The sequence below is a fragment of the Chrysochloris asiatica genome, unplaced genomic scaffold, assembly GCF_000296735.1.
Source record: "Chrysochloris asiatica unplaced genomic scaffold, ChrAsi1.0 scaffold00040, whole genome shotgun sequence".
NCBI lineage: Eukaryota > Metazoa > Chordata > Mammalia > Afrosoricida > Chrysochloridae > Chrysochloris > Chrysochloris asiatica.
This window is the reverse complement of record NW_006408558.1, coordinates 18,782,333-18,794,178: the sequence shown is the minus strand read 5'-3', so window position 1 is coordinate 18,794,178 and position 11,846 is coordinate 18,782,333. Positions and strand designations below refer to the sequence as shown.

The 11,846-nt window shown below is 52.3% G+C and overlaps 1 protein-coding gene across 1 annotated transcript; it reads right to left on the bottom strand.

Moving 5' to 3' along the window:
• Positions 1–3,705: 3,705 nt before the first annotated feature.
• Positions 3,706–11,513, bottom strand: SLC29A2 (solute carrier family 29 (equilibrative nucleoside transporter), member 2). The gene is made up of 12 exons (XM_006860890.1): positions 11,485–11,513; positions 11,167–11,248; positions 9,597–9,757; positions 9,228–9,367; positions 8,725–8,859; positions 8,111–8,208; positions 7,808–7,892; positions 7,214–7,338; positions 6,895–7,000; positions 6,713–6,798; positions 4,668–4,867; positions 3,706–3,817 (listed from the first exon to the last, which is right to left on the bottom strand). Exons 1-12 carry the CDS (start codon positions 11,511–11,513, stop codon positions 3,706–3,708), a joined length of 1,359 nt encoding a protein of 452 aa, XP_006860952.1.
• Positions 11,514–11,846: the final 333 nt, after the last annotated feature.

Sequence of the window (11,846 nt, the reverse complement as noted above, 5' to 3'; positions counted from 1 at the left end):
TCCCATGTAAACGATCACATAATTCACAATAAAACATTAAAAAAAAAAAAAAAGCCTTTGCATAGTCAATAAAGCACAGGTAAACATCTTTCTGATATTCTCTGCTTTCAGCCAAGGTCCAGCTGACATCACCAATGATATCACTAAATCCGGCTTGAACCTTTGGCAGTTCTCCGTCAGTGTACTGTTGAAGCTGTGTATGAATTATGTTTAATTATCCAGGACATCAAGAAAGTCTAAAAAACCCAACCAGACCCATTTGGATTCACAGCAACCCTACAGAACAGAGTAGAACTGATCCATAACGTTCCCAAGGCTGGAATCCCCACCAAGTGAGCTCAGTGGCTCCATAGGATCAGCACTGGACTGCAAACCACAAGGTTGGTGGTTCAAGCTTACCAGCCTCTCTGTGGGAAAAACAGAAGGCTTTCTGCCCCTTGAAAAGATTTAAAGCCTTGGAAATCCTCTACAGGCTCGTTGAGTTGGCTGATTCAATGGCATTTATAACAACAGTCTTTACAAAAGGAGACTGCCACATCTTTCTCCTATTCAGTGGCTGGTGGGATCAAACTTCTTAAGCACTGCTCCATTACCAGGGTTTTTCACAGTACTCTAATCCATTGCCACAGACTTGACTCCAACTCACAGGAAGCCTGTTGTTGTTAAGGACCGTAGAGTCCGTTTCCACTCATAGTGACCCTGCACAGGGTTTCCGAAGCTGTAAATCTTTCCGGGAACAGAAAGCCTCATCTTTCTCCCACAGAACAGCAGGTAGTTTCGAACTGTTGACCTTGAGGTTGGCAGCCTGACTCATAACCACTATGCTATCAGAGCTCCTTACAATAACCCTGTTGTTATGTGCCGACTCATAGCGACCCTGTACTGGGTTTCCGAGGCTGTAAATCTTTATGGGAACAGAATGCCTCATCTTTCTCCCATTGAATCGCTGGTAGTTTCAAACGGCTGACCTTGAGGTTGGCAGCCCGACTCGTAACCACTACGTTACCAGAGCTCCTTACAAGTAACCCTGTAGGAGAGCAGAATTGCCCCTTAGTGTATCCCAGGCTGTAAACATCTATGGAAGTAGAGTATCACATCGTTCTCCCATGGAGCACTTGGTGGATTCGAACCATTTTCTGGTAGCAGCCAAGCAATTGGACTCCTGATGTAGCACTGTAGATCAGCACCGGAGTGTGAACCACAAGGTCAGCAGTTCAAACCCACCAGCTGCTCTTCAGAAATCCTATACAGGGTCACTGAGTTAAAACGGACTCAATGGCACTTAATGACAAACAACAGCTGAGCAATTAACCACTGTGACAACAGGGTTCCTTTTCATGGGACTCTGGTGACTCCCCAATGACCCATTCCATCATGCTTCTAATTATAGCTCCTTTTAACACACCCCCGCCCCATATTCTGGTCCTTTCCCCAAAGGCAGAGGATTTGATTGGTTCTTCTCAAATGGGTGGCTGCCGTAGCTCAGCACACAACCCTCATCCAATTGCTATGGCCAGACAAAGGTATCCTTACCATGCAAAGAAGGGAGTCTGTTGGGGGGACTTAACTGGGAAGGGCCCTGAGGTTGCTCAATGGCAGGGGTTGTGGTGAGGCGGGTGGGGAAGTAGCTCACAGACGTAAAAAACTCTACATGCAACATAAGTTAGAATTCTAATGAATGCTAACCAGCCTCAGTCACTGAAGGTACAGGCTGGGCTTCAAATGTCTGTGTCCCTCTATTGAGAGAGCTTGGTGCCCACCACACGGTGCCAACCCTAGTATTTGCTGATGAAACGGGGATGCTTCCAAGGGTATCTGTTGGTCCATCAGAGATGGGGCCGTGGCTGGGGGACTGGGCATCAGAAATGGACGGGCAGGTACAGCTTACTGGCCTAAGTATTTATTTCCAATTCTACAAGCCATCTATCTAGCTGCATCCTGACCTAAGGGCAGAGTTGGGCTAAGCCCCTAGGAATGGGAAATTCTAGGTTGGGATATCTGCAGGCCCCGCCCTCCACTGCTCAGACGAGGGGTGTGCTTCTCCTGTCCCCACGGGATCTGACAGTCTAGGGAGCTTTGAAGTACAACACACAACAGGCGAAGGATAAGGGAGCCTAGCAGGCTTTGGGCCCCCTTCATCCTGTGCCTCTTGGAGTCCTGGTGTAGCGCTATGGGCTGATGAGTCAGATGGCAGTTGTTTGAACTGCAACATCAGTGATTCAAGCTCACCAGCTGCTCCTTGGAAACCCTATACAGGGTCGCTATGGGTCGGAATTGACTCGACGGCAGTTAACAACAACATCCTGTCCCTCTTCGGGTCCTGCCCCCACCAGTGCAGGCCAAGGGTGCAACTGAGCCTAGTGACCTGAGTGGAGTGTATCCTTTGAACCCGGGGATCCTACATTGAGACCCTCCGAGACTCAGGTTGCAACACTGAAGACCAGAGATGGCAGCAGCAACCACACACAAGTATGGTGAGGTAGACCTTTCCTCCCTCTGTCCGGAGAACTGACAGTCCTGTCAAAATCCTGCCCAGGCCTGTTGCTTCTCTGGGGTTTAAAATTGGAGGAATGATGCTGGACAGATAGATGGTGAGAGTGAGGGCCCATACAGGGAACAACAATAATCTCTCACACATCAGATGTCCTGCCCAGGAGCATAGGGTTCACGGCCACTCAATAATATCCCTTGTGCAGTCCACAGGGCCCAACACATGACTTCAATCATCCCATCTGTCCAGTGGAGATGCTTAGCCTTCCACTCTCTCTCCTGTAGCTTACTTAGCCCAAGAGAGCTGAAAGTGTTTTAGAATCAAGACTCACAGAAAGTATCGTACAAACAAATGGGGTTTGTCATTTGACCCAGCAGAGGGGCCTGTAGAGCGAAAGACGGAGGAAGTGCTCCGGGAAGAAAAACAGGAGCAGGCATCAGGCAGTGGGTGTGTGGGGTGGGGTGGAAATTGGAGGCTGTGTCCTGACTCTCCCCATTTCCCACTTGGGCTTCTGTTACTTCCCTTGTAACATGGGGGAGTGGGGGGAACAATCCCTTCTGGTCCATGAGACTCCAGGGAGAGAGTGGGTGTGAACTAGCTTTGCGTGCTATAAAGTGCAGTGCAGACATGCAGGCGAATTGTGGTTCTGATTCTCAGGCCCAACAGGGCTCTGGGAGTGGGGACAGTAGAGTTGGCAAGAACACTGTTTGCAGCTGGAGGGGGTTACCCTCAGATTCCCAACACCTGTTCCTCCTCCCCTTAACTCTGGCATCATCTGTCCTGGGTCATAGGGACCTGACCATGGAGTTGCTAAGGCCCAGGGACGAAGAGGTCTGCTCTGGGTAGCCCCTTCTCCCTCTGAGCCCATGGCTAGGACCACCCCGCTGTAGTCTCTGACCCCTGCAGACAAGCAAGGGGTTTCTTATAATGACCAAGTGCAGCTCTGGAGGATGGAACGAGTCCAAGCCTCTTGTCTCTGATCATTGTCCTTCCAGCCCCTGAGGTCTCCTGTGCGTCTGGGTGAAGGCTGCCTCTCTGCTGCGTCAGCGTGGTCCCGGATGACAGTGAGGTTGAGCAGTGGTGGATTCTGCCTCTCCACACGATGCCCCCAGAGTCACCAGCTAGCGATGTCTGCAACAACCATCCCTCCTCAGCTGGCTCTCAACTCTGAGGGGTAGAGGGAAGAGGGTGGCTGCGAGATCCGGGTGGCCCCTTCAGAGCAGAGCCTTGAAGAGGAAGGAGAGGGAGGCTCCACAGGAGAGGCCCAGGGCCAGGAAGAAAGTCATGAGGGCGCCTGCCACCTCCCGCTCATGCGGCAGCACTTGTCTGAAACACAAGGTAGAGGAGCTCTTTGAAATGCTGGCCAAATCCAAGTCCAGTCCACTGCCCTCCGTGCCCCACGCCTCTGATGACACACCAGAGTGCTAGCCCCAGCTCTGCCCAACCTCTTGCATCAGATAATTTGGTGTTCTTCTCTCCAGGCCTCAGTTTCCAGATGTGTAAATGAGGTAATTGGGCAAACACATCTTTTGGGACCTTTGCAGGGGTCAGTGTTAATAGAATTCTAGATTCCACTGTCCTCCCATCTTGGTAAAATGTCCTGAACCTAGTCCTCTTATCACCTCAGTTACCCTGGGATTCTTACCCCATCCCCTTTGTTGTGGTTAAGTGATGCTGAGTTGGTTCCGACTCAACTGTATAGGGTTTCCAAGGAGTGGCAGGTGGGTTTGAACCACTGACCTTGTGGTTAGTGTCCAGTGTTTATCCTATAGCACACCAGGGTTTCCCATCCCCTTTAGAGGAAGAAATTCCCTGGATTTGATCAAAACCTTAGCTCCCCTTCAGCTGAGAATTTGGGAACTAGATAGGTCCAAAGAGACAAGAGTTCAAAGCACTGACTTCACAGATGGGGAAACAACCTTAGAGAAGCACTGATGTGCCCCAGGTCCCACAAGACCCAGAACCAGTGTTTGGGCCACTTTCCTGGGCTGATATCCCTAGTCTAGTGGCCTTCTTGCTAGCTTCCGATCAGGGTCGGCTCTGAGGTTAAGGCCTGACTCCATGGAGGGGCAAAGCAAGGTTGGGCAGGCCACAGACGAGGGCCTTTCCCTTGTAGGCTGCCACCTGTCCCTCTTCCAAGAGCCAGCCCAATGCCCCCTCCCCGTGTCCCCCACACCTGGGCGCCAGGCACATGCTGAGGGACACCAGGTAGCCGTTGGAAACGGCGAAGAGCAGCATGAAGGTGATGAAGTAGGCGTCCTGGGGGAAGAGGATGGGCAGTCGGGACCTCTCCGGCACGTGGCACAACATGAAGAGCGGCACAAACAGGAAGCGCAGGCAGACCAGCAGAGGCAGCAGCCGGCTGTCCTCATCGGGCTGAGGCGGAGGTAGGCGTAGAGGTGGGAGTGAATGTAGATCCCGGGAGCAGTGTTCAGAACACACGCACAGATTACTCCGCTGAACTCAGACCTACCCTACATGAGGGTGGAGCCTCTGAGAGCAGGGGCGGGACCGGCGTGGTCCACCTCTGCCTTCCTGAGCTCTGACTTCCGCCTTACCCAGCATCTGTGGTTTTCAAATCCCTGGGGCTTCCCACACCAGTTGGGGCAGATGGGGTAGATGAGGTTGCTGAGTGGGATTGGAAGCGGGAGACCAAGGTCCCGCCCCCAGTTTGGGTCAGAGAAGCTCCTCTTTGCTCGGTTTCATTGGTTGTGCGGCCTTAGAAAATTCCAGGTAAACCAAATCAAACCAGTTGTCAATGAGTTAGTTCTGACTCATCATAGTAAACCCGGGTAGTTCAGATTAAAAACTGTGCTCCATAGGTTTTCAATTACTTATTTTTCAGAAGTAAATCACCAGGCATTCCTTCCAAGGTACTATGGTGGATTCAAAGAACAATTGCTGTTCTCATGTAAGACACAACTATTGGCCTCTCCCAATCCAAAACGAAGAATGAAGCAAATCAAAGACTCAAGGAAACAATTAGTCCAAAGGGCTAACAGACCTTCACTAGCTTGAGAGCAGAGGAGCTAGATGGTGCCCAGCTACCACCTGACCACCCTGATGGGGCTCACAATAGAAGGACTTGGGGAAAGAGCGGGAGAAAAATGTAGAACAAATTTTAAAATCATAAAAAAGACCAGACTTATTGTCTGATAGACTCTGGTGGATGGTCCTTAGATGCCCTTCAAACCTAGAACTGAAACCACGCTCGGAAATCATCTTACAGTCAATCAGCAGACAGCCTGATAGTGAACAATAACATCCCGTGAGAAACGTGCTCCTCAGAGCCATCAATCATACAAGACTAGATGAGCAGCAAAAAGACGATTCCCAGTCCAAGCCAACTGCCATCAAGTCGATTCTGACTTATAGAGACCATAGGATTTCTGAGACTGCCAGTCTTTATGGGACCAGGCAGCCTCATTTTTCTCCTGTGGAGTGGCTGGTGGATTTGAACCAACCTTGTGGTTAGTCAACCATTGCCTAACTCACAGTGCCACCAGAGCCAAAAGGACAGCATTTGGCCCAAACCAAAATTTCAGAAGACAGGAAGGGGCAGGAAAGATGGGGAACCCAAACAAGAAATGGGAAGAATGCTGTTATACTGAGGGGATTAGAAGTAATTTCAGGAAATAAAATGTATATAAATTGTGGAACGGGAGACTAATTTTCTCTATAAACTTTCACCGGAACCACAGGAGAATGTTCTCAACCAACAATAACAACAAAAACAAAAAGCTGCTTTTAAGTTAACTCCAATTTATAAGAACCTGCTATGTGTCAGAGTAGAACTGGGCTCCACATTTTTCAATAGTTTCCAGATCACCAGGTCTTTCGTCCAAGGCACCTCTAGGTGGATTTAAACCTCCAACCTCTTGGAGAGCAGTGAAACATGCTAACTATTTGCGCCACCCATGAATAGCACTTAAGGCACCAGGAATCTTGTCCAGTGCCTCACGTGGTACAGGATCATTCTCTGAGAAGGGTGGGCTGGGGCTTTTGTAGTTGCTTGGACATGACCTCTACTTTCAAGACACTCACAGTCCAAACCCTGGCTTACATACCTCCAGGGACCAGGTGTTCACTACCTACTAAACCAAGTGTTTCATTGTCAGACTACTTGGGCTGTTGGGAAAGTACATCTGTATATTCTTACATGCCCTTTGACCCTGATTGCTCCCTAAGAATGTTATAACCGCTCAGGCCGGGTGTGCTCACCCACAGGAAGTAGGAGGTCAGACTGCGCCCCAACCAGTCCATGAGGTTGAAGAGAAGGAAGCAGCAGATGGGGTTGAAGAACTGACCTGGGAGAGAGAGAGAGAGCTGGCAGCTCATCCTCCTCCTGACTCCCTTCTTCCCTTTCTCCCCAACCCTGCCCCCTTCTGCACCCCAACACTCACTCCACTTCCCAGGACCAGTGGAGCTGGTCACCATGGCTGTGATGGCGGGGAAGACGGACAGAGTGACTGTGAAGACCAATACAAGGCACAGCGCTGTCAGCCAGATCTGAGAGCCGGAGGTAGGGGTGTGAGATGGTGGGGCAGTCCAGGGGCCCAAGGTCAGCCCTACCCTCCCGCCCTGCTGTGTCCCTGACCCAATGTGTGTCTCTGGTTGGTGCCCTCCCCAGGCCAATGGTGGCTGAAGCAGGAACGAGACGGGCAGGACAGAAAGAAGCCTCTAGTGCCCCAGGTTGGGGGTGGGGTGAGATGCAAGTCATACCTTCTGGAAGACAACTAAGAGAGAAGGTTTCCCTGGCTTCTGAACCTCCTCTGGTTCCTTCTCGGGGTCAACATCCAGCATCAGGGCTGCCCTCTGGGGACTGTTGAGAGTCCCATTCTTCTCATCTAGTACAAATGGCAAGAACAAGGTTACCACCTGGGATCCAGGACTCCTGACAGCCCTGTCTAATAGGGGCGATCCCAGCATTTAACACAATCGATCCTTCTCCAGGCCAGGGTGCAAAGAGGGAATAGTTAACAACAGAAATATTCACAGTTACAGTTTCTTTAGCTCCTTAGATTACATGGCATCACTACGGATGAAGGAAGCAGGGCTCAGAGGAGATAAGTTGACTTGCTTAACCATATACAGCTTGGATGTTACAAAGCCAGGGTTGAAAACAAGATGCATTTGGATCCAAAGCTTGAATGCATGAAGCTCTGGTTGCCTCCCCGTTTTATAGAAGAGGAAACTGAGGCCCAAAGGGTAGCAGAGATGACTTTAACCTTACTGATTTCCATTCATGCTCTGTCTCTGCTCACACAGACTATTGCGGATGGCTGCTCTAGCTCCCCAGCAGATCCCCGGACTCACCAGCCTGGAGGAGTTCAGTTTTGGTCTCCAGTTCATGGGCTTGGGCCAGGGACGGCTTCTTGGCCAGGTAGTAACGGGCAAATTCCTGTAGACATAAGAAAAATAGTGTCCCTGGCTGCCTTGGGCTCAGGTGTCTGGACTCCTCCCCACACTATGGGCTTAGAGGCTGGGGCCTTCCACTGGCTTACTCCTTTGGGGATTAAAGTTGGGCCCAGGTCCCACTTCCCCTAGTCTTCCTCAGGGCCTCAGCCTCAAGGCTGTTATCTGAGATGCTCTGAGGTGGGACCGGCAGAGCAGGCTCACCAGGTGAGGGAGGCTCAGGTAGCACATGATGGAGATGAGGATGCCCACACAGGGCGTGATGAAGTACCCCAGGGCAGAGGTCTGGGCATCCACACCACCTACGGGAAAATGTCAGCTGCTGAGGAGAGGGACCTGGTCCCACGGGCTCTTGTCACACTTCCCACACAATGCATCTTCAGATTCAGCTCTAAGTCCTTCCTTCTGCTTCCTTCACTGACAAGAACTCTGGCCTCTTGTGCCCCCAGACCAGTCCTGCCCTTCCATTATTATAGCGTGTTTGTTAAGCACCTACTATGTGCCAGTGTTCTCATATTACAGGCTGCACACTCTGAGGAGGCACAATTGCAATAAACATGTAGGTGGGAAATGATAGCACAGAGAGGGTGAATATTAAACAGCAGAAATGGAATTTGAACCTAAGACTATAGGAATTTCAAATCCCTCCTTCCCAGCCATAACCTCAACCAACTGCCACATATCACTTCACCTGGTCACTCTCTCTCACTGCAGAACCCAGGTTGTCTCCACTCCAGCCCCAGTTCTCCAGAACCCAGACATCTGGATCCCGGCACATCCTCTCCCCTCCCCAGAGCCCAGGTGGCCCGTCCACTCACTGGCCATAGACAGGAGCATAGCAAGGGCAGCAAAGATGCCAGCCAGACCCTGACCGCTGAGGAAGAGGGTGCTGTAGGTGGAGGGCATGGTGCCCAGCTGCCCAAAGAGGCTGCCCTGCAGAATTGCACCGAAGGCTGTAGGGGGACAGGAGGGTTTAGGGGTTCCCAGAAGAAATGCCAGGGTGTATAGGCGCTATGGGCTAGGTTGGTGGTTGGGTGGTCATCCTTCCTAAGGACTCTGGGTGCCACGTATCCCATTCCTCTTCTAAGATGCATCCTCAAGTCTGTGGGTCTGGGGGCCAGGAGGTCACTGTGGAGCTAATGAGCGATGCTTACTCTCTCTCTGGGTCTCAGTTTCTTCATCGGGGACATGGGTGATAATGAAGCTGTCTTTCTCCCCTTCTTGGATGTGCTGAGCCCTTTCATTTACAAGGAAGACAATGGGTTGCAGCCCTGGTGGGTTGTGGAAGAAGGGGTGGGGGGTGGGGTGTAGAGGTGCTCACAGTTGATGAACCAGATGGAGGCCATGGTGATGGAGAAGAAAGGCGCAGGGCTCATGTCCACTTTGACCAGTGATGCTGTCAGGGCGAAGAGCAGCAGGATGACCAGCAGGCTGCCCAGAATCCGCACTGTGTCTGGAATACTGCTCAGAGGCAGGCAGTGGGCATCAGCCAGACCCAGGAGGGGCAGAGGAGGTAGGCAAGAGAGGGTCAGCCCAGGTTGGGCAGTGGGAACTGGCAGGGGGGTGGCAGGGAGATTGAGGAAGGCTAGGAGGTCTTCCCTGGGTCCCCATGAAGCTGCCTCAGCAGAGAAGCAGGGGAGAGGCTGTGGAGGGGTGTCGGAGAAGAGCCTCAGGGGTCAGGGTCTCTCACCACTGGTACAGGAAGGAGTTGAGGAACGTGAAGAGCAGCAAAGGCAGCTGGGACAGCAACGTCACCCAGTTGTTGAAGTTGAAGGCATCTGTGGGGCCCGTGTGGTTGGTACCCAGAATTCCAGTTGTACTGTTGGCCTCTACCAGCCGCCCTTGGAAATACTGACAGGATGGGGAGTGCAGGGTCACCCCTAGACCTCAACCTACAGCCCACCCTCAGAATCCACCCCTCAGCCTTTCCCCATTCTATGTATATGGTTGTTCAGTGAATTTCTGAGTGTCTGCTTTGTCATTGTACTGTCGTGGACCCTAGCACACAGTTGGAATGCCATGAGTGTGTGCCAAATTGAGCAGCTGAGGTCTGGCACACAGCCTAAGCCCAAAGAATCCCCAGTGCAGGGCCCTGTTCCAGCTTTGGCTCACCTTCCCTTCCAGTGCCCAAGTTCCAATCCCTCCCCAACTACTGCAGACACGCCTGGAGTTCAGTTATTTACTTATTGAGCTGATACTGTAAGCCAGGCTCTGGCGTCCATTCTAATTACTGCATTCTCCTTGGAACACATACCCCTCTTTAATATGCCCTGCGGGTTCCCCATTGTCCAGAGGACAAAACCCCAAAGTCCTTAAAACAGAACCAGGTCCTAAACACCCGATGCTGTTCTGTCTCCTGCTTCATCCTTCTAAGCTCCAGGTACCCCATGCTCCTGACTTTTCCCAAACTGCAGGCATCTATCTGTGCCTTCACAGGAATGCCCACAACTACGGCTCTCTTCCCCCTCACTTTGTCCACCTTACTCTCAAATCACAACACACCTTTTCTAAGAAGCCCTCTGAGACCTCCTGCCCCAAAGAGAGGCTCTTTCCCTGAGGACTCAAGAGGCTCTGATCCAAGCCTGGTATGTTATTAATAGCTCTTGGGCCCCATCCGGGCAAGCAGCGGATTCATCTTTGGATTCAGCATACAGCCAAGCGCCAAAGTGGCACAGAAAAGGTGTTGCACTGAATACGTATGAATTATCCAAAGAGAATCACATCCCACATTTCTGCGTCTCCTTAAGAGATTGTAAGCTCCCTGAGGACAGAGCTCTCCTTCCTTTGGTTTCATTCTTTTTCCCCAGTGCCAAGCTAAGTGCTTGGCCCACAGTTGTGACTAAGTGCCACGGAGTCTGTTTTAACTGACCACCTTGTGGTTATCAGTCCACAATGCTGCTCACTAAAGCTTTGTCCAGTGAATGACCATAAGTCATGTTATTATAAAGAAAACCAAAGGAGTGCCAGCCCACTTTTGGAATCACTGGTCCAGGAATAACGAAACACAGGAAAGTGGGTGGACAGTTCCTCTGCTGCTTTCCGGAGCCCACTGAACTTGGACATGGCTCTTTGGGGATCTGTGCATTTCTGAAAGTTCGGCTTTCCTCCACCTGCTGACCAATGAGTGCAATGAGGTATCAAAAGGGGCAAAGGCGGGGGAAAGCAACTCCCCCTTAGCCTCAGGTCCACTGCGACTGGCTGGAGGCAGGGATGGCTTTTCCGGGCCCTGGAACTGTCGGTCACTCCACAGCGGGTCTCACCGGGATGGCGGTGATGAAGAAGTTCCAGGGAAGGAGGGTGCCCAGGCCCAGGATGAAGAAGCTGATCCCGACCAGGTGGTAACTGTGAGGATCAGTCAGAAGGTCACCCTGAGGACTCGCGGTCGCCCTTCCCGCCTCCCAGGCGCCCCTCCGGAGAGCAGACTACAATCCCCATCACTCTGGCTCAGGCGGCCCAGGGCGACGGCTGATGGGAATTGTAGTTCCGTGGGTCTTCTGCATGCCTTGGAGCTCCCAAAGGGAGAGGGGTCGCTTTGCACCCCGGGTCCCCTCACGTCCCCCACCACGGCCTCCACTCACCTGTCCTGCGGGGTGTCTCCCCGCGCCATGATCGCCGCAGCGGGATGTTCCCCGAGGGAGCGGGGAGCCGCACCAGCACCAACGCCGGGAATGAGGGCAGGAGCACCAGAGGCTGGGTCTTGCCGGCGGCGGGTACCGGCTGGGGGTTCTGAACTCCCGAAACCGGTCGAAAGGGGCGAGGCAGGCGCCGGGAGGGAGTCCCGCGCGAAATCCCGCCAGTCTCCAACTCCGCAAGCTCAGATTTCAGCTCCGCCCCCGGGGCGGGGACAGAGGGTCGCATCACCCTCCCCGTCCCTCCTCCCGCTGGGACCTAGGCCCTACCCGCGTTCCCACCACTTCTCGCCTTCCCGGGGCTGTCTAGC

Coding starts and splice junctions, on each gene's coding strand:
- SLC29A2 (XM_006860890.1), bottom strand. CDS start 11,513: ATGGCGCGGGGAGACACCCCGCAGGACAG. Junction 8,860..9,227: donor CTCCATCTGGTTCATCAACT/GTGAGCACCTCT, acceptor GTCCCCCTACAG/CCTTCGGTGCAATTCTGCAG. Junction 4,868..6,712: donor TGACCTCCTACTTCCTGTGG/GTGAGCACACCC, acceptor CCTCCGCCTCAG/CCCGATGAGGACAGCCGGCT.